The following is a 21,321-nucleotide window of genomic DNA, read 5'->3' as shown; positions in this document are numbered from 1 at the left end:
TCTGAAACTCAGCATTTCTTCTTTGCTCTAAAAGACTGACAGCCTTAAACCTACTACCACAAAAAACATGTAGCAGAACAGCATTCAAGCAGTTAAACACAGCATTTTGTTCTGCAGTAGAAAGCTCATTCAGCTTATGATCCGCATCCAAAGAGGTGAGAACATTATCTTTTGTTTACATTCCACTGTTACATTCCTAGCTGTGCTGATAACAAGCTCTCTGCTTCAAGCATGCACAGTTCAGGATGGCTCGCTCGAAGATTTTAAAATATAATAAGAGTAGCAATGAGTAAAATACAATGATAGCTTTCAGAGCACATAAACCGTATTTTGGGAACTTGTACTTTGTAAATGGTCAATATTACTTGTGCACAAAAGCAAATATGATAACTGAATGGGTAACAAAAAGTAGGAAAACACATTTTTTATTGAATGTTATGTCAGAGTTTTATCCCACTTTAAAGCCACCGATAGTGAGCATAAGCCCGGTTAGCCTCTGCCATTTTATGTAGCTCATTCTTCTTTTTTATAACACTTCCTTGCTCATTGAAGGTTTCCAGAATTAGATCTGCAAGTTTATCATACATCCTTATCCGGCTAATCTTTTTCTCTCGACAGGCTGTAATCATCCACTTCATGGCCATGAACTGACGCCTATTTTCAGACAGAGGTGTAGGTACCTGTAACAGAAAATGCAAGATTATGGACCACAAAAAAAACCAAAACAAAAAAAAACAAACCCTGAGTTACAAGACAGCAGAAATTACTTTTGCCCATACCTGATAGGTTTTCGCTCCTTTTAAAACACTTGTGAGACCAATAATGGGCTTAGACTTGTCCAGTGCTTGATGAAAGATAGTATAAGGGTTGCATTCAATAGCTGCTCTTTCTGCATCAGAAGCTTTGTAATATTTCTCCAGCTGTATTCGCTTAATTCTCTCTAAAGTCTAAAACAAAAACAAAAACACAGTAACAGTAACCAGGAATAAAATATGTGTGGATCTCAGTGTTTACTCTAACAATATTATACGTGAAATGTATAGGGACTCTTTTGCCACTAGGCTTTTTTTTTGTCTTATTTGGTGTTCTTAAAGTGAAACAGAGACGAAGCACCCTCATGTATTTTAGCATATATATCAGTGGGAACATTAGAGAAAACACCTAATCTGCTCTCGGTTTCATTCTTCACTGCTCAGTCTGTTTATCAGCCCTGATAAAGTCTCTTACTGAGCACTCAGTCTGGCTTTGCTCAGGAATCTTTATAGCTGAGTCAATATAGCAGAGCTACAAGGGGGCAATGAAGAATGAACCAGAGAGCTGGGTAGATGTTTTCTCTAATGTTCCCACTGATATATATATGGTGAAATAATTGAGGGTGTTTCGTCTCTAGTTCACTTTAACCAGGGATGCTCTCACGAGTAATAACAAGTGTGTAAACAGTCGAATTCTTGAATTAAATGAGCATTAATTAGCTCAGGTGTGCGGCGGGGACATAAAGGGTTAGTTACCAATAATTCCGCGTTCTCCCTGCGCTCCAAATAGCTTGCATGCGTCCTATTGGATGCGTTGCAAGCCTCACCGCAGGCACTTCCTCCTTCAAGCCGGAAAGAGGAAGTGCGTGGTGATGCACGTGATTTAAATCACGAATTTGACTGTTTACACACTAATTATTACTCGTGAGAGCATCGTTCTTCCTAACACACACAAAACACCAAAACAAAATATATGTTTTGTTAGAAATAGATGAAATATTTAGTCGGTGTGTACTGCAGCTGCCTCTTCAGGTGGTAATCCTTTTTCAAGTGGATATCCAGCCTGAAAACAGATTTGCAGGGGTACGCCTGTAGAGCAAAGTTATCTGTGCTGTCTTGTCCTTCAATGACGTCCCCAAAGAAGCTGTACAAGACAGTGCAGGGAATTATAACATTGCCTTAAGAACCCCTGCATATTAGTTTTCAGACTGGATATCCGCTTTGAGCAGAAGCAACTGTTACCCTACTGCTGCAATAACTCGTACACCAACCTGATACGGTGATCAGATAACCATGTGCTGCAAGAAAAATATTTAACCTCCCTGGCGTTCAATTTCCCCAGGATTTCTGTGCAAGTGGTTAAATTAATTTCAAACAATTTTCAAGCTTTTTTTTGTAATTGCTTTTTTATATTTAATTCAATACAGATTATTGTATTGATTTCAATACAAAAAAAAGGAAAAAAAATAGTTTGCCGCCAGATGTTGATGATACTGCGTGACCCTGGCGTCATCATCAACACCAATCACCTGGGAACATGTCATCGCTAAGGGAAAAGCAAATACGCTAAGGGACATGGAAGAGGACACTGGGGAAGCTATCGGTGGTACACGACGGGGCTATGACCACCGGTTGGCCCATGTGGTAAAGCAAGGTGTAAAAACCAAAGTACACCTAGCAGAGGATTGTTTCAATCCATCAACCTCTGGGTTATGGGCCCAGCACACTTCCACTGCACCACTCTGCTGCCACACAGGGAATGCTTTGTTGTAGGTAAAAGTGGCATTAAACTTCTTGGAGCAGACTTACTTCCTCCTGCCAAAAGACACACATACATCATAGTTACATAGTTACATAGTTATTTTGGTTGAAAAAAGACATACGTCCATCAAGTTCAACCAGTACAAAGTACAACTCCAGCCCGTCCCCCACATACCCCTGTTGATCCAGAGGAAGGCGAAAAACCCCCCACAAGGCATGGTCCAATTAGCCCCAAAAGGGAAAAATTCCTTCCTGACTCCAGATGGCAATCAGATAAAATCCCTGGATCAACATCATTAGGCATAACCTAGTAATTGTAGCCATGGATGTCTTTCAATGCAAGGAAAGCATCTAAGCCCCCTTTAAATGCAGGTATAGAGTTTGCCATAACGACTTCCTGTGGCAATGCATTCCACATCTTAATCACTCTTACTGTAAAGAACCCTTTCCTAAATAAATGGATAAAACGTTTTTCCTCCATGCGCAGATCATGTCCTCTAGTCCTTTGAGAAGGCCTAGGGACAAAAGGCTCATCCGCCAAGCTATTATATTGCCCTCTGATGTATTTATACATGTTAATTAGATCCCCTCTAAGGCGTCTTTTCTCTAGACTAAATAAACCCAGTTTATCTAACCTTTCTTGGTAAGCGAGACCTTCTATCCCACGTATCAATTTTGTAGCTCGTCTCTGCACTTGCTCTAAAACTGCAATATCTTTTTTGTAATGTGGTGCCCAGAACTGAATTCCATATTCCAGATGTGGCCTTACTAGAGAGTTAAACAGGGGCAATATTATGCTAGCATCTCGAGTTTTTATTTCCCTTTTAATGCATCCCAAAATTTTGTTCGCTTTAGCTGCAGCGGCTTGGCATTGAGTACGATTATTTAACTTGTTGTCGATGAGTACTCCTAAGTCCTTCTCCAAGTTTGATGTCCCCAACTGTATCACATTTATTTTGTATGGTGCTAGACCATTGGTACGACCAAAATGCATGACTTTACATTTGTCAACATTGAACTTCATCTGCCATGTATGTGCCCATATAGCCATCCTATCCAGATCCTGTTGCAATATGACACTATCTTCCTGAGAGTTGATGATTCTGCACAATTTTGTATCATCTGCAAAAATAGCAACATTGCTCACTACTGCATCTACTAGGTCATTAATAAATAAATTGAAGAGCACTGGACCCAGTACAGACCCCTGTGGGACCCCACTGCTAACAGTCTCCCATTTTGAGTACGATCCATTGATCACAACTATTTGTTTTCTGTCCATTAGCCAGTTCCCTATTCATGCACACAAACACTTCCCCAGTCCTTGCAGCCTCAACTTTTGCACCAGACTTCTGTGGGGAACAGTGTCGAAGGCCTTTGCAAAGTCCAAGTATATCACATCTACAGCATTCCCAATATCCATATTAGCATTCACTACCTCATAAAAGCTGAGCATGTTAGTCAAACAGGACCTGTCTTTAGTAAACCCATGTTGATGCTGAAATAAGATTATTTTCTACTATGAAGTCATGTATAGTATCTCTTAGTAACCCCTCAAATAGTTTGTATACAACTGATGTTAAGCTTACAGGTCTATAATTTCCTGGATCAGATTTTTTGCCCTTCTTAAATAATGGGAAAACGTGGGCTGTACGCCAATCCACTGGGACTCTGCCAGTTGCAAGAGAGTCACAAAAGATAATAAAGGGGCTTAGCTATAACTGAACTTAATTCCCTTAGGACCCGAGGATGCATGCCATCCGGGCCAGGTGCCTTGTCTATTTTTAATTTATTTAGTCTTGCCTTTACTTCTTCCTGCGTTAAGTATTTAATATTACAGTTAGAAGATTGAGACTCTTCTGCCTCTGTAATTTGCAACAGTGCGGTTTCCTTTGTGAAGACAGAAGCAAAGAAAGCATTTAATAACTCTGCCTTACCTTGGTCATCCACCATTGAGTTCCCACCCTCATCCTTTAGGAGTCCTATACAGTCAACCTTTCTTTTTTTAGAGTTGATGTACTTGTAAAACTTTTTTGGGTTAGATTTGATATCCCTAGCGATTTGATTTTCAGCTTCGATCTTTGCCAGCCTAATTTCTTTTTTACAATTTTTATTGCACTCCTTATACTTCCCCATAAATTCCCCATAAAATAATTTAGCAACCAGTCTCGGTGGCACAATTGGTTAGCGCATTTGGCTGTTAACCAAAAGGTTGGTGGTTCAAGCCCACCCAGGGATGGCTTTGTGTTTTGTGAAGGGAACTAATGTACCCTTCTTAAACTTGAAGATTGTATACAAATGTAAGCAGACTGCAGAGTGGCGCAGCGGAAGTGTGCTGGGCCCATAACCCTCTGCTAGGCATGATTTCATTTTTGCACCTCACTTTATCGCATGGGGAGGGGAGGGGAGGAGGGGAGGAAAAACAAAACACAAGAACAAGATTAGCTCTCAAAAGAGCTGTTGTGGGGTGCTATTTTAGGAATAACAATCAGCCAGGAGCAAACTAACAAGCTTACAAGAGCCTAACTAATCTTTCCCTATGAGAGTCTACCAGCAGCTTTCCCTTCACTAATTACTACAGGGACACGAACGACTATAATGGCCAGCGCTGCCTGCCTTATATAAGGGGTTTGGTGGCTGCATGATATAGTGTAGCCTGATTGGCTACAACAGGCCTGCTGACTGTGATATAGAGGGTCAAAGTTACCCTATTGGTGCACTATGGGGGCGAACCGAACTTCCGGGAACGTTCGCATGCGAACGCAAACCACCCAAAGTTCGCCTGGAACCGGTCGGGCCATCTCTAGTCACCAACGGTCCAATTTCTAGTGATAAATCGTTTGAGCGATCATAAATTCTGATCGGACGAAAAATCGTTCACTACACCATAGGGCTGAACGATAAACCGTTTTAGTATCGAAATCGCGATCACAAAAATGACAATTCTGTGATCGCCAGAGCAGCGGTTTTCATCTCCCTCTGCAGCCATCGAGTCCAGCAGTCCCCTCTTTCACTCTGTGCAGCAGCGGTTTGCGGCGGCCAGTGCTTTCAGACACCATGATGGAAGCGGCTCACACTCTCCCCCCAACTTCCACCTACGAGTGTGCAGCCAATCAGCAGAGCGGCTGACAGGCTCTCGCACTCACGCGGCTCACTCCTCCCAGTACCTCTGACATCATTAGTTGGACGCTGCCCGCAGCCAGGCTGTCAATCACGTTTTGTGTTACGGGCGGAATACGCCGGCGCCCCGTAGGCTCACACACGCGGCTCACTTCTTCCTACACCTCCACATCATTAGCTGAGCGGGCCACCAGGCTGACAATAGTATTTTGTATTATGGGCGGCAGACTCATGCAGGCTCTCATTCGGCGACTCCCTCCTCCCAGTGCTTCCATATAATTTGCTAGGTGGGCAGCAGAATCCGCCTACATGCATGTCAATTAAACTTTGTATCATGGGCAGCAGACTCCGCCCACACACCTGTCATTCATTTCAGTTTTGTATCGCCTCCACTGCACAGTGTGTCAGCGAGATGATGATGATGATGACTGCTGTGCTGTGACTGACTGTGGTGCTGACTGTGGACTGTTTCTGCATTCTGCAAAGCTGCAGTGGGGGCACTGTTGAATTTGTGCAAACTGTAAACTAAGGTGCTATTCCTAAGCCATAACTGTGGTTGCAGGGCAGGCTAGTCTTGATAACTGCAAGGCCTGCAGAGATTGTCAGAGAGCTATGGAAGGATTCTAAGTTGCCAGCTTGCTGCTCACACAAAGTGATCCTAGTTGTGAAATCGAAAGCTGTTCCCCCTACATCCAGAGGTGATAATAGTGTAGAGTAACTGTCTTAGTGCAAAGCTGTGAACTGACTGGCGGCAATCACCTGGTGGCTCACAATAGAATAGCCCCTGCTCCGCATGCTTTGAGAACTTGTGAAATGTGTGCCATGGCTTCTGCTGCAGAACCAGAATCGGAGTTAGATTTACTCTCCAAGAAAAGCAGCACGCCAGTCATTTGGAAGTATTTTGAGTTTAAGACTGCAGACGTCCAACAGAAACAGGTACTGTGCAGAACCTGTCGCACTAAAGTTGCAACTAAAAGCGGAAACACAACAAACCTATACCGCCACTTGAAAAATCATAAAAAGCAATTGCACAAGGAATGCATGATAAAAAAAAGTCCGGTGAAAAGTTGAATGAAAGTGATTCCCAGGCCCACTGCAGTAAACAGTCTACAATTACTGAATATTTTACTAGTATGACGCGATATGATTCCGGCAGCAAAAGACATTGGGAAATAACAGCAGCCATAACGCACTATATTGCCAGGGACATGGTGCCTGTTAACACGGTCACTAAATCCGGATTTCAAGACCTTCTCCGCACGCTGGACAGAAGATATGCGATACCCTCCCGCACCTACTTCAACCAAGTTGCCATCCCACAGCTGTACGCAGAGTGTAGAGAAAAAGTGCAGTATTACGCCACAACTACTGATATGTGGTCAAGCAGAACGACCGAACTATATCTGAGTTTGACTATGCAATTTGTGACTGATGAATTTGAAATGAAAAGTCGCTGTCTGCAAACAGCATACTTTCCCAGTGATCACACCGGAGAGAATATCGCACAGGAGGGGCGTAGCTACAACTCACTGGGCCCCATAGCAATTTTTTTGACCAGGCCAACCCCCTCCCCCCGGCCAAAAAAAAACTACTTGCCAGTGGTCTCCCTTTGATGGTGCTAACAGCCTACTAACAGCCTTCTACTAATGATGTCTATAACGTTGTTTGTCTTTTTCTAGCATAATGTGGCTAGAATGTGTGGGCAGCATGATGCCATAGTGGATAGCACTCTTGTATTGCAGCACTGGGTCCCGGTTCAAATCCCAGCTAGGGCACTATCTACATGGAGTTTGTATGTTTCCCCATGTCTGCATGGGTTTCCGCCAGGCACTCCAGTTACTCCCACATCCCAAACATGCAGATTGGCTTTCCCCTAAAATTGGCCCTAGACTGCTATGGGCATATGACTATGGTAGGATTAGATTTTGAGCTTCTCTGAGGGCAGCCAGTGACATGACTATGTAATCTTTAAAGTGCTGCAGGAGATGTCAGTGCTATGTAAATACATAATAATAATAATAATATGGTAGGGCATTAGGCTGTGACTATAGTAGGATTAGAGAGTGAGATCCTCAAAGGACAGTCAGTGACATGACTATGTACTCTGTAATGTGCTGCAGAAGTTGTCAGAGCAATATAAATACATAATAATAATAATATGGTTGGACATTAGACTATGACTATGGTAAGATTAGATAGACAGTTCAAATATCATCAATCTCATACCAATATAGAAAGTTGTTGTCCTTATTCAAACCCTTCTCCACAGCTTTGAACCAATTTATAAATTTTGTTTCTGCTATTAATCGGTCATTTGAAGTTTTGAAGCCGCCCTTCAGGGCAGTGACACGAAGATCATCCATGCTGTGTCCGTTGGACCGAAAGTGTGTAGCAACTGGGAGTCCAGATTTGGTATCATTAATAGTGTGCCTGTGTCCATTCATACGTTTGCGCAGAGTTTGTCCAGTTTCTCCCATGTACATAACATTGGGGCATTTAGCACATATGATCAGATATACCAGATTGGTGGACCCACAGGAAAATTTACCTTGTACTCTGTACTCCTGTTGTGAACCTGGTATTGTTACCCTGTCAGTGGAGTAAACGTGTCTGCAGGTCCCACATATTTTTTGTCGGCAGGGTGATGTTCCGTTTTGTTGAGGCCTATTCAAAGAGCTCCTGACAATCATCTGTTTTAGATTGTGTGGTTGCCGATATGACAAGAGTGGAGGTTTAGGGAATATCGTTCTCAGTCTGTGATCCTTGTGTAAAATTGGATGAAGTTCCTTAGCAATCCTCCTTAAGATTTCCAGGTGTGGGTTGTAGGTGACAACCAAAGGGACACGTTCCTCTTTCTGGTTTTGCTTATATTTCAGGAGTTCAGTCCTGGGGATGTTGCTGGCTTTCCTGATTTGGGCCTCAGCCATGGGAGGACTGTAACCTTGTTTAATGAAAGTGTTCTTAAGGTGATCCAGGTGCTTGTATCTGTCCATCCTGTCAGAACAAATCCGGTTGTACCTTATAGCTTGGCTGTAAATTATAGAGTTCTTAATGTGCTTGGGATGAAAACTGTCATATCTTAGGTATGTGGGACGGTCTGTAGGTTTGCGATACACAGAGGTTTGTATGCGGTTACCCCTGATGTATATGGTGGTGTCCAGAAAGTTAATCTCTGTGTGAGAGTGGGTAAGTTTCAGTTTGATTGTAGGATGGAAGGCATTGAAGTTCCTGTGGAACTGGAGAAGATCATCCTCACTTGCGGACCAGATGATTAAAATATCATCAATGAAGCGGAAGTAGGCCAAGGGTTTTATGCCACATGCATTGAGGTATTCCTCTTCAATTTTGGCCATGAATAGATTTGCATACTGTGGAGCGAATCGCGAACCCATTGCCACGCCCATCTGCTGTAAATAGAGGTCCTGTCCAAAAGTGAAATAATTATGAGTGAGAATGAATTTGATCAGTCCAGTACTAGGCTTTACAGGTATGCCCTGACCCTGAAGATATTCTTGACTACATGCAAAAAGGAAAAACTTATACCTCAAGGACTAAGTATACAGAATCCCACCCTGCATACATACAATAGCAGGTTTGCAGAAGAAATCTGCAGCAGGAGCTCGGAGAGAATACGGAATAACCTTTTAAGAGTCTGCTATAACCGTAAGAGGATTACAAAGGATGAGATTGAGAGCCTGAAACTGTCTCTGAATGATGACCCCACTGGATATACATGGGATAAACTGCAGACCTTCTATGCGAAACTACAGAGATTCCTAATTAACAAAAAAAAGAAAAAACTTCAGAGACTTAGAATTAAGAGTGGACGCCTGGATGCACAAGCAGCAGAAAAAGAGCAACCCACAGGTGTAATGAATCTTTCCTCTTATCAGGCTACTGAAGCTGAAATGTCAGTACTCTCCAAAGGCCTGTCATTCTTCCCTGCGAGACCCATAGACAGGATTGCACTCTGTGGAGATATGGAGGAATTTTTCAGAAAGCTGCGACTCAAGGAACACTACCATGATAAGGAAGCCTGTGATACAATGGATAATGGACCAAAACGCACCAGATCTAAAAGGAAAAAAAAGAAAAAAAGATGGACCCCCAAAGAAGGAAAAAACCCGGCCCTGGATAAATACATCAACAAATTCAGAAGCAGAATCTCTGACAGGATCATGAGTAAAAGAAAGACACTGGCCCAGAACGTAACACCACAGGAGCAACAGGCCATCAGATCCCTTAAAGAGACTCCATAACAAAAATTGCATCCTGTTTTTTATCATCCTACAAGTTCCAAAAGCTATTCTAATGTGTTCTGGCTTACTGCAGCACGTTCTACTATCACCATCTGTGTAATAAATCAACTTATCTCTCTCTTGTCAGACTTGTCAGCCTGTGTCTGGAAGGCTGCCAAGTTCTTCAGTGTTGTGGTTCTGTGATGCATCTCCCCCCTCCAGGCCCCTCTCTGCACACTGCCTGTGTATTATTTAGATTAGAGCAGCTTCTCTCTTCTTTCTTATCTTTTACAAGCTGGATAAATCCTCCTCTGAGCTGGCTGGGCTTTCACATACTGAGGAATTACATACAGGCAGAGCTGTCTGCACTCTGCACGAAGAAACAGCCTGACACTTCAGTGGAAGATAGCTGCAGGGGGAAAGAAACACACAAATGATCTCTTGAGATTCAAAAGGAAGGGTGTATACAGCCTGCTTGTGTATGAATGTATTTTCTATGTGTGGACATACTGTACATCAACCTACTTCCTGTTTTGGTGGCCATTTTGTTTGTTTATAAACAAACTTTTTAAAACTGTTTTTAACCACTTTTAATGCAGCGGGGAGCGGCGAAATTGTGACAGAGGGTAATAGGAGATGTCCCCTAACGCACTGGTATGTTTACTTTTGTGCGATTTTAACAATACAGATTCTCTTTAAGGAGAATAAGGACATTATTATTAAACCAGCGGATAAAGGTGGTGCCATAGTCATAATGAACACCAGTGACTACATCCAGGAGGCACAAAGACAATTATCCAACACCGCTCACTATGCCAAATTACAGGGGGACCCCACAAAAGGCTACACAATGGCACTTAATAGGATGGTTAACAGATTGCCTGCAAACATCAGACAACATGTAAGGACCCTTGTCCCTGAAGAGCCTAGAACAGCCTGCTTTTACATGCTTCCCAAGATCCACAAAGAGGGAAACCCAGGCAGGCCCATAATCTCAGGGAGCGGAACTCTTACAGAGAACATCTCAGGGTGGCTGGAAAACATCTTGAAACCTCTTGTCTGTAAAAGACCCAGCTACTTACAGGATACCACCCACCTCCTGAACAAACTGACAGCCATCGGCCCAGTACCTGAGGGAACCATACTGGCCACGATGGACGTGGAGTCCCTGTACACGAACATTCCCCATGATGATGGTATTGTGGCCTGCCGTAAATATCTTCAGGGTCAGGGCATACCTGTAAAGCCTATTACTGGACTGATCAAATTCATTCTCACTCATAATTATTTCACTTTTGGACAGGACCTCTATTTACAGCAGATGGGCGTGGCAATGGGTTCGCGATTCGCTCCACAGTATGCAAATCTATTCATGGACAAAATCGAAGAGGAATACCTCAATTCATGTGGCATAAAACCCTTGGCCTACTTCCGCTTCATTGATGATATTTTAATCATCTGGTCTGCAAGTGAGGATGATCTTCTCCAGTTCCACAGGAACTTCAATGCCTTCCATCCTACAATCAAATTGAAACTTACCCACTCTCACACAGAGATTAACTTTCTGGACACCACCAAATACATCAGGGGTAACAACATACAAACCTCTGTGTATCGCAAACCTACAGACCGTCCCACATACCTAAGATATGACAGTTTTCATCCCAAGCACATTAAGAACTCTATAATTTACAGCCAAGCTATAAGGTACAACCGGATTTGTTCTGACAGGATGGACAGATACAAGCACCTGGATCACCTTAAGAACACTTTCATTAAACAAGGTTACAGTCCTCCCATGGCTGAGGCCCAAATCAGGAAAGCCAGCAACATCCCCAGGACTGAACTCCTGAAATATAAGCAAAACCAGAAAGAGGAACGTGTCCCTTTGGTTGTCACCTACAACCCACACCTGGAAATCTTAAAGAGGATTGCTAAGGAACTTCATCCCAGTTTACACAAGGATCACAGACTGAGAACGATATTCCCGAAACCTCCACTCTTGTCATATCGGCAACCACACAATCTAAAACAGATGATTGTCAGGAGCTCTTTGAATAGGCCTCAACAAAACGGAACATCACCCTGCCGACAAAAAATATGTGGGACCTGCAGACACATTTACTCCACTGACAGGGTAACGATACCAGGTTCACAACAGGAGTACAGAGTACAAGGTAAATTTTCCTGTGGGTCCACCAATCTGGTATATCTGATCATGTGTGCTAAATGCCCCAATGTTATGTACCTGGGAGAAACTGGACAAACTCTGCGCAAACGTATGAATGGACACAGGCACACTATTAATGATACCAAATCTGGACTCCCAGTTGCTACACACTTTCGGTCCAACAGACACAGCATGGATGATCTTCGTGTCACTGCCCTGAAGGGCGGCTTCAAATAGTCAAATGACAGATTAATAGCAGAAACAAAATTTATAAATTGGTTCAAAGCTGTGGAGAAGGGTTTGAATAAGGACAACAACTTTCTATATTGGTATGAGATTGATGATATTTGAACTGTCTAGGCCACTCTAGCTGAACTTGTGAACCAAGAATTTACGATACCTCTGGGTCAATCCTAATACCAGGTCTGTGAGCAATGGAGTAAACAAGGATCCTTATCTTACCCCATTTAGATGGTCTGTTTGAATTAAGGCATCTTAATGACGTATTTATGCTTGAAAAAAATATGTTTTCCCTTTTGATGTTGCATGTATATAAGCTGTCTGTACCACCAGCTTGCAAACTAACAGGATGTAAACCTGACGAAGGCTGCAAGGCCGAAAGCTTGTTTATTCTTATTCATTTGTAGTTAGCCAATAAATGGTATCATTCTGATTTAAAACTTCTTGCTTTTACTGATGGCTAACACGGTACAATACCCTACTGCTCTCTATTTGCAGACAGTGTAATTAGTAGCCAGAAAAGCAGCATCAGCAGCGCTGCTCTCTCCACTCACATGGAACAATGAGGTTGCACTCACTCCTAAGAACTGTATGACACACACAGGCTGTCTCCTTACTCTGCACAGCAGCATCAGGGAATCCTCCGTGGCACACCACCAGCAGCAGCTCCTCCTCCCTGGCAGGAACTACAGATTAATTGTTGGGCCAGCCAGGGAGGCATCTATTCACAGCAGACTGGTGAGAAAATAGTCCCCTCTCACCTGCCTGCTGATGCTTCAAGATTTTAGCCAGGATCATTGGGAAAGGAGGCTCTGGGGAGGGTGGAGGGTGCTTTCTTCCTGCTCTGTTGATAAACTAAATTTTATAATAAAAAAAAATACGTTTCCTGCTACCAGGATGGGGCCCCATAGCAACTGCTATGCCTGCTATCTCTATTCCTACGTCCTTGTCGCACAGGGTTTGAGAGAGAGTCTGTCAAGTTGGTGACTAAGAGAAGAGGACCAGACGTGCATCACAACTGACAATGCAGCAAACGTCATCAAAGCGGTGGAACTTAATGATTAGACCAGACTTCATTGTTTTGGACACAGGCTGCATCTTGCAATTGAAAATGCTGTTAAAGATGATGCAAGAGTCAAGCAGGCAACTGCACTTTGCAAACAAATAGTTGGGGTCTTCTCTCATAGCTGGAAAAAGAAGTCAGCGCTAAATAACGCACAGCAAGAATTTAATTTACCTGAGCACTCACTAATTACAGAATGTGCAACAAGATGGGGTTCAAGGCAAAAAAATGATAGAGAGGGTGCTTGAGCAGAACAAGGCGTTATCACAGGTTCTGTCTGAAGACACGTCACTTGGTTCCCACTTGGCAGGACACAGATGTCCTTGAATCAATCAACAATGCCATTGGACCTCTGTAGGAATTTACAGATGCTCTTTCTGGTGAAGCTTATGTAAGTGTGTCATACCTAAAGCCAGTTCTCCATCTCCTGAGAACATCAACCCTAACTGAAAAGAGGACACAGATCTTACTAAGGAAATAAAGTGCAGAGCTCTTGCCTACATTGAAGATAAATACAGCGACCCAGCCACACAGGAGCTACTGGACATAACTTCATTCCTTGATCCAAGACTGACTACGTAAGTGCAGAGAATGTCCCAGACATCAAAGAAAAGGTGCAGATTCAAATGGAGCAGGTGGCACAAAAGGAGAAGAGGGCTCGCCTTAGCACCACAGATGCCATGCCCCAGAGTGCAGCAAAGGCAGCTCCATCCACCACTGGGAAGGGAAAGCGGTCACTAGGCAGCTTCTTCAAGTGCAAGGCTGTGCCTCCTCCATTCACTGCAGTTGGAGGATGCTCTTAAAGCTGAACTGGACAACTATCTGATTAGTCCAACTATTGATGGAGAGCAAGATCCATTGGCCTGGTGGAAAGTGCAGAGTTAACTTTCCATGGCTGAGCAAAGTTGCTTGTAAATTTCTGTGCATACCAGCCACCAGTTCACCAGAGAGATTGTTTAGGCCCGGTTCACATTAGCGTTCCCTGTCCGGATTCGCCGGGCCGGATCCGGACCGTATACTGTACAAACGGAACGTACGTTCCGCATAGCAATGCAAAGGCTATGCGGACGTTCACACGTATCCATGTCGCCAAAAAGCAGCAGCGCTGTGATAGGCACCCTTGGATAGTATAGTTCCACCTCCAGAGATCCAAATCAATATATGTTCTTCTCCTAAACGTGCAACTCAGTGCACAAGAAAAGGAAAATATGGAGTCTCTCAGTGGAATGATCAACTGCAAAACTTTATTCAAATGGATGAAAGTTTAAAACAGATAAGATCAACTCACATCTAGAGGGTCCTACTCCAGTAGGAACCCTTCTGGCAATAGCGCTTCCCACTCCGTGTGGTACTACAGATACAAGCGATCAATGTGGCGTTGCCCGCTTTCTTCCCGACTAGTTTCGGCCTTCCGCCGTCATCAGGGGGTATGACTCAAAGTTTTGCAGTTGATCATTCCACTGAGAGACTCCATATTTTCCTTTTCTTGTGCACTGAGTTGCACGTTTAGGAGAAGAACATATATTGATTTGGATCTCTGGAGGTGGAACTATACTATCCAAGGGTGCCTATCACAGCGCTGCTGCTTTTTGGCGACATATCTACTGTTTTGGAGGCTGAGGATTCACCCCTACAGTGGCTGCAGTGTGTATCCTTGGGGAAAGAATATTGACTGGTATCACGTGAGGCGCCTCTGTTGTATTATTGTTCACACGTATCCGTTCCGTACAGTACGGAGCCGGACCGGATCTGGACACTTTTCCAACATGCGCTATTTTTTGGATCCGGCTAATCCGGACCACGCACCCTGACCGGAGCTGGAACGGAGCCTGACTGCACCATGCGCTCATTGCAACCAATGGGAAACGGAAAAAAGCACAGGACACTGGCTATAAAAACAGGATGTTCTACCCCACTTCCTATGCGTTCTCTATGGTACTGGCGGCCATTTTGGATGGGGACACATGGGCCCAGCATTTCAGGAGTGGAGCAGCAGTGACTTTTTGCTGGAGCGGTTTGACAGTATGTCGGAGGTGGAGGTGAGGCCCTACACAGCGGAGGACCTGATTCTACAGGTGCAACAGATATCTGCCCTGTGGGACAAGGACCACAGCAATGTGAGGCTTTGCAGAAGGCAGTGGCAGAATATTGCAAAACTGTATGTGGAGGGTTTTGCCAACCTGAACCGCAAACAACAAACGGCAGAGGGTATGTTGACTACAAGTGTTGTTTTGGGGGGCTTGTGGCTTTTCATATGTGTTTTGTTTGATTGTGATGTATTCCACTTTTGCTATTGATGTGTGTTGCCCACCCACCTGTGTCCCACCCACCTGTGCCGTGGCCTACCCACCTGTGCTGGGGCCTACCCACCTGTGCCATGGCCTACCCACCACCTGTTCCCTACCCACCTGTGGCCTACCCACCTGTGCTGTGGCCTACCCACCTGTGCCGTGGCCTACCCACCTGTGCCGTGTCCTACCCACCTGTGTCCCACGGCCTACCCACCTGTGTCCCACCCACCTGTGCCGTGGCCTACCAACCTGTGCCGTGGCCTACCCACCTGAGTCCCACCCACCTGTGCCGTGGCCTACTCACCTGTGTCCCACCCACCTGTGCCATGGCCTACCCACCTGTGCCATGGCCTACCCACCTGTGTCCTACCCACCTGTGTCCCACCCATCTGTGCCGTGGCCTACCCACCTGTGTCCTACTCACCTGAGTCCCACCCACCTGTGCCGTGGCCTACCCACCTGAGTCCCACCCACCTGTGCCGTGGCCTACCAACCTGTGCCGTGGCCTACCCACCTGTGTCCCACCCACCTGTGCCGTGGCCTACCCACCTGTGTCCCACCCACCTGTGCCGTGGTCTACCCACCTGTGGCCTACCCACCTGTGCCGTGGCCTACCCACCTGTGCCCTACCCACCTGTGTCCCACCCACCTGTGCCGTGGCCTACCCACCTGTGTCCCACCCACCTGTGCCGTGGCCTACCAACCTGTGTCCCACCCACCTGTGCCGTGGCCTACCCACCTGTGCCGTGGCCTACCTACCTGTGTCCCACCCACCTGTGCCGTGGCCTACCCACCACCTGTTCCCTACCCACCTGAGTCCCACCCACCTGTGCCGTGGCCTACCAACCTGTGCCGTGGCCTACCCACCTGAGTCCCACACACCTGTGCCGTGGCCTACCAACCTGTGCCGTGGCCTACCCACCTGTGTCCCACCCACCTGTGCCATGGCCTACCCACCTGTGTCCCACCCACCTGTGCCGTGGTCTACCCACCTGTGGCCTACCCACCTGTGCTGTGGCCTACCCACCTGTGCCGTGGCCTACCCACCTGTGCCGTGGCCTACCCACCTGTGTCCCACCCACCTGTGCCGTGGCCTACCCACCTGTGCTGTGGCCTACCCACCTGTGTCCCACCCACCTGTGCCGTGGCCTACCCACCTGTGCCGTGGCCTACCCACCTGTGCCATGGCCTACCTACCTGTGTCCCACCCACCTGTGCCGTGGCCTACCCACCACCTGTTCCCTACCCACCTGAGTCCCACCCACCTGTGCCGTGGCCTACCAACCTGTGCCGTGGCCTACCCACCTGTGTCTTACCCACCTGTGTCCCACCCACCTGTGTCGTGGCCTACCCACCTGTGCCCTACCCACCTGTTGCCCTGCCAACTGTGGCCCTGCCACAACCTTGTAGCATGCGTGTCTGGGCCGCAAGTCCAATCCTGTGGCCTAGACACGCATGCTTTGAGCGCAAACAACATCCAGATGGACCATGAAAATTGTAAACCACATTTTTATTGTACATTTTAACAAATTTAAAAATATTACAGTAACTTAAAAAGTGTAACAAATCTTAAATGGGAAAAACTCAAAAAATACATAGTTACATAGTTACATAGTTACATAGTTACTTTGGTTGAAAAAAGACATACGTCCATCGAGTTCAACCAGTACAAAGTACAACTCCAGCCTGCTCCCTCACATATCCCTGTTGATCCAGAGGAAGGCGAAAAAACCCTTACAAGGTAAAAATTCCTTCCCGACTCCAGATGGCAATCAGATAAAATCCCTGGATCAACATCATTGGCATTACCTAGTAATTGTAGCCATGGATGTCATTCAACGCAAGGAAAGCATCTAAGCCCCCTTTAAATGCAGGTATAGAGTTTGCCATAACGACTTCCTGTGGCAATGCATTCCACATCTTAATCACTCTTACTGTAAAGAACCCTTTCCTAAATAAATGGCTAAAACGTTTTTCCTCCATGCGCAGATCATGTCCTCTAGTCCTTTGAGAAGGCCTAGGGACAAAAAGCTCATCCGCTAAGCTATTATATTGCCCTCTGATGTATTTATACATGTTAATTAGATCTCCTCTAAGGCGTCTTTTCTCTAGACTAAATAAACCCAGTTTATCTAACCTTTCTTGGTAAGTGAGACCTTCCATCCCACGTATCAATTTTGTTGCTCGTCTCTGCACCTGCTCTAAAACTGCAATATCTTTTTTGTAATGTGGTGCCCAGAACTGAATTCCATATTCCAGATGTGGCCTTACTAGAGAGTTAAACAGGGGCAATATTATGCTAGCATCTCGAGTTTTTATTTCCCTTTTAATGCATCCCAAAATTTTGTTAGCTTTAGCTGCAGCGGCTCAATACAGTAAAAACAAAACCGTATTCAGGGTCGTCCTGGCGGGGTATAGAAATAGTTTTTCAGTAGGTCCCTGTTGCGGAGGGACACTGCCCTTGGCCTGGTGGCATACCTCCTCAACGGCAGTATTGAAAGCACATTTGGGGGTTCAGGAGTGTCATTTTCCTCCTGGCGCACAAAGTTGTGGAGGACGCACGCTGCCTTCACCACGTCGACTGCGTTGGTCGGCTTCAACAGCATTGGCGTGTGGAACACCCTCCACTTTGACACCAGGATCCCAAATGTGCATTCCACCATTCTCCGAGCTCGGCTCAAACGAGCGTTGAAGTGTAGCTGCCTGGCATCAAGGCCCCTGTCTGGGTACGGCCGCATCACATGGTTGGACAAGGCGAAGGCCTCGTCCCCCACAAACACATAGGGGTAGGCCGGTGCCCTTGTCCCAGGCCAGGGTCTGTCATCAGGGAGATGCAGTCTGCCTTGCTCCATCCGCTGGCAAAGGGCCGTACGCTGGAAGATTCCAGAGTCATTGGAACTTCCGTACGACCCCACGTCCACATAGACAAAGTTGTAGTCCGCATCGGCCATTGCCATTAGCACAATGCTAAAATACTTCTTATAGTTAAAGTAATGGCTGCCACTCCCCACAGGTTTCTGAATCCGAATGTGTTTGCCGTCCAGCACGCCAACACAATTTGGAAACTTGCACAGGATCCAGAAGCGCTGGGCGATCTCCTGCCATTTCTGGGTGTCTGGCACTGGCATATATGTGGACCTCAGTCTTCGCCAAATGATCCTTGAGGTACTCACGATGCCTGACACCGTGCTCTTCCCAATCCGAAAAGTGACATGTAGCGATGCATAAGTTTGTCCAGTTGAGATGTACCTACAAGAGAAGTAATCAAAATCAATTTTTTATGTCTTTGCAGGTGAAAAGTACAAAACACGATGGCGCAGTATTCGGGACGCCTATGTCAAGTTCCTCAAGCGCAAAGCCGAAGAAGAAAGAAGTGGCAGTGGCTCCTCCAAAAAAAAAAAAAAAAGGACTATCAATTTGCACAACAATTGACGTTCCTAAATGCAAGCGTGGAACCGAGAGAGTAAGTACCACTATTGTGACCATGAACTGGGAAGGCATTGTATAGGACGTTGACAGACAACTACCATGACTTTGATTATGTATTGACAAAACAGGCCTCAATTCACAGGGCTTTATCAAACCTTTATCGAACACTTTCTCAAATGTTTGCTAATTTACCTAATGTCGTTTGATAAAGTGTTTGATAAATGTATGACAAAGCTCTGTGAATGTAGGCCACGTATGTGATGATGTTTGGCAAACCAATATATCGTTTTTATTATCGACAGGACTCAAGACAACTTTGAGGAACAGGAGGCAGAGGCACAGTACACCAGCGAGGAGTTTGATGATGAGACAACGAATGTCACATTTATACCAGAGAGGAGGAGGAGGCGGCAGTCATTAACTTATGTTGAAGACGAGGAACCGACTGAAATAGAGTTGGGTGAAGACATGGAACATGAGGTGGCCCCAGCTCCTTGATGAAGCTCAACCTCCTAAGACCCATGAAGAAGAACAACAACAACAACGGCAGGGGAAATTCGGGCACAAGCGCCACGCAGGGCAACCCCTACACAAGGCGAGAGGCCGGGGTGAAGAAGCTACCCCCCCACTGAGGCGTCGATTGGCCCCTGTCCACCCTCCAACCCGAAGGGAGACCGAAGCCGAGATGTCCGGTGCTGTCTCAGGACTTCTCGGCATTATGCAGAGCCACGAGGCACTAATTACCAGGCAGCTGCAGGATGGGGACAGGGGACATTTAATAGAAGAATATAAGAGACACATAGAATCTCTGCAAAGTGAGCTACAATCGATGCATGGACACCACCGTGAAGAAATAAAATTGATGCACGAGGTGCACAGGGCACAGTTTGACTAGCTGCGTGCGGAACATCACCAAGCGCGTGCGGAACATCAACAAGTGGTGGCACAGCTGCAGCAGATGATGCAGCAGATGCATCAGCAAAGTTGTGAACTGTTGAAACTGCAGGCACACCCGGCATTCCACACAGTCATTTCTCTCCTGCCGTACTTAGAAAAGGTGCCAAGCAACAACATGATGGCATGCCATTCAAGTATCCTCGATGCTATAAAATACATGGAGACGCCATTGATCCTACCCCCAACATTTAGACATTCTCAACCTGCAGTGGTGCCCCCCTGGCAATCTTCATCCCAGTCGTCCACTGGCTTCAGAGGCAGTCAATACACACCGCTGCTGTCAGGGTCCAGCACCTCCACGGCCAGCACCCAAGACAGTCCAGAGTTCCAGGCAGCACCTCCTATGTTCCCAACAAGTGCTGTAGACCCTAACATTTGACAACATTTACTCTTGTTCCTGGACATGGTCCTCTGAATCCCTCTGAACTTTGTAGGAAGGAGACAAGCACAGGGCTTTAGCCCATACTTTTCCCTGCCCCGTCTCAATCACATAGGGTTTCCGATGACCATGTCCAAGTACTTAGGTTTTTAAAGTCCTTTAAACTTAGGGCCTGGTGTCCCCGAAAGACACCTTGGGCAGCTATGCCCTGCACCTCTGCCGCTTGTTGTTGCTCCGCACTCCCTAGTTGTTCCTCACCCTTGAACGTGATCCTTGGAACCTTGGACAAAGGAGACCTGGACAGGGAAGAGGCAAGCCTTTTCCGGCCTTGTCTCCCTTATCCAAGGTTCAGAGGACCGCGTGCAAGTGGTTAGGTTTTTAAAGTACTTAAATTTAGGGCCTGGTGTCCCCCAAACACACCTTGGGCAGCTATGCCCTGCACCTCTGCCGCTTGTTGTTGTTCCGCACTCTCTAGTTGTTCCTCACCCTTGCACGTGATCCTTGGACGAAGGAGACCTGGACAGGGAAGAGGGAAGCCTTTTCCGGCCTTGTCTCCTTCATCCAAGGTTCAGAGGACCGCGTGCAAGTGGTTTGGGTTTTAAAGTACCTAAATTTAGGGCCTGGTGTCCCCCAAAGACACTATACCTATGCCTTTCGGGCAGCTATGCCCTGCACCTCTGCACTAGTTGCCCTGCACCTCCGTCTGTTTTTGTTCCTCACCCTTGCACGTGACCCTTGGAACCATGGACGAAGGAGACCTGGACTTGGAAGAGCCAAGCCTTTTCCTGCCCTGTCTCCTTCATCCAAGGTTCAGAGGACCGCGTGCAAGTGCTTAGGTTTTGAAAGCACTAAATTTAGGACCTGGTGTCCCCCAAAGACACTATACATGGGTCACAAGAGTGAAAATGTGTCATAGAAATG

The 21,321-nt window shown here is 46.0% G+C and overlaps 1 protein-coding gene across 1 annotated transcript in view; it reads right to left on the bottom strand.

Annotated features, from left to right (window-relative positions):
• Positions 1-409: 409 nt before the first annotated feature.
• The window catches only part of MRPS7 (mitochondrial ribosomal protein S7), a 144,933-nt gene continuing 124,021 nt past the window's right edge, over positions 410-21,321 (bottom strand). The window contains exons 4-5 of the mRNA XM_068261939.1: positions 780-947; positions 410-680 (exon numbers count right to left, since the gene is read on the bottom strand). Of these exons, the coding sequence (XP_068118040.1) occupies positions 459-680; positions 780-947 (390 nt within the window). The 3' untranslated portion in view covers positions 410-458. The remainder of the gene's footprint in view (positions 681-779; positions 948-21,321) is intronic.

Source organism: Hyperolius riggenbachi, chromosome 12 (assembly GCF_040937935.1).
Source record: "Hyperolius riggenbachi isolate aHypRig1 chromosome 12, aHypRig1.pri, whole genome shotgun sequence".
In the NCBI taxonomy this organism is placed as follows: domain Eukaryota; kingdom Metazoa; phylum Chordata; class Amphibia; order Anura; family Hyperoliidae; genus Hyperolius; species Hyperolius riggenbachi.
This window is presented reverse-complemented; position numbering and strand designations above follow the sequence as displayed.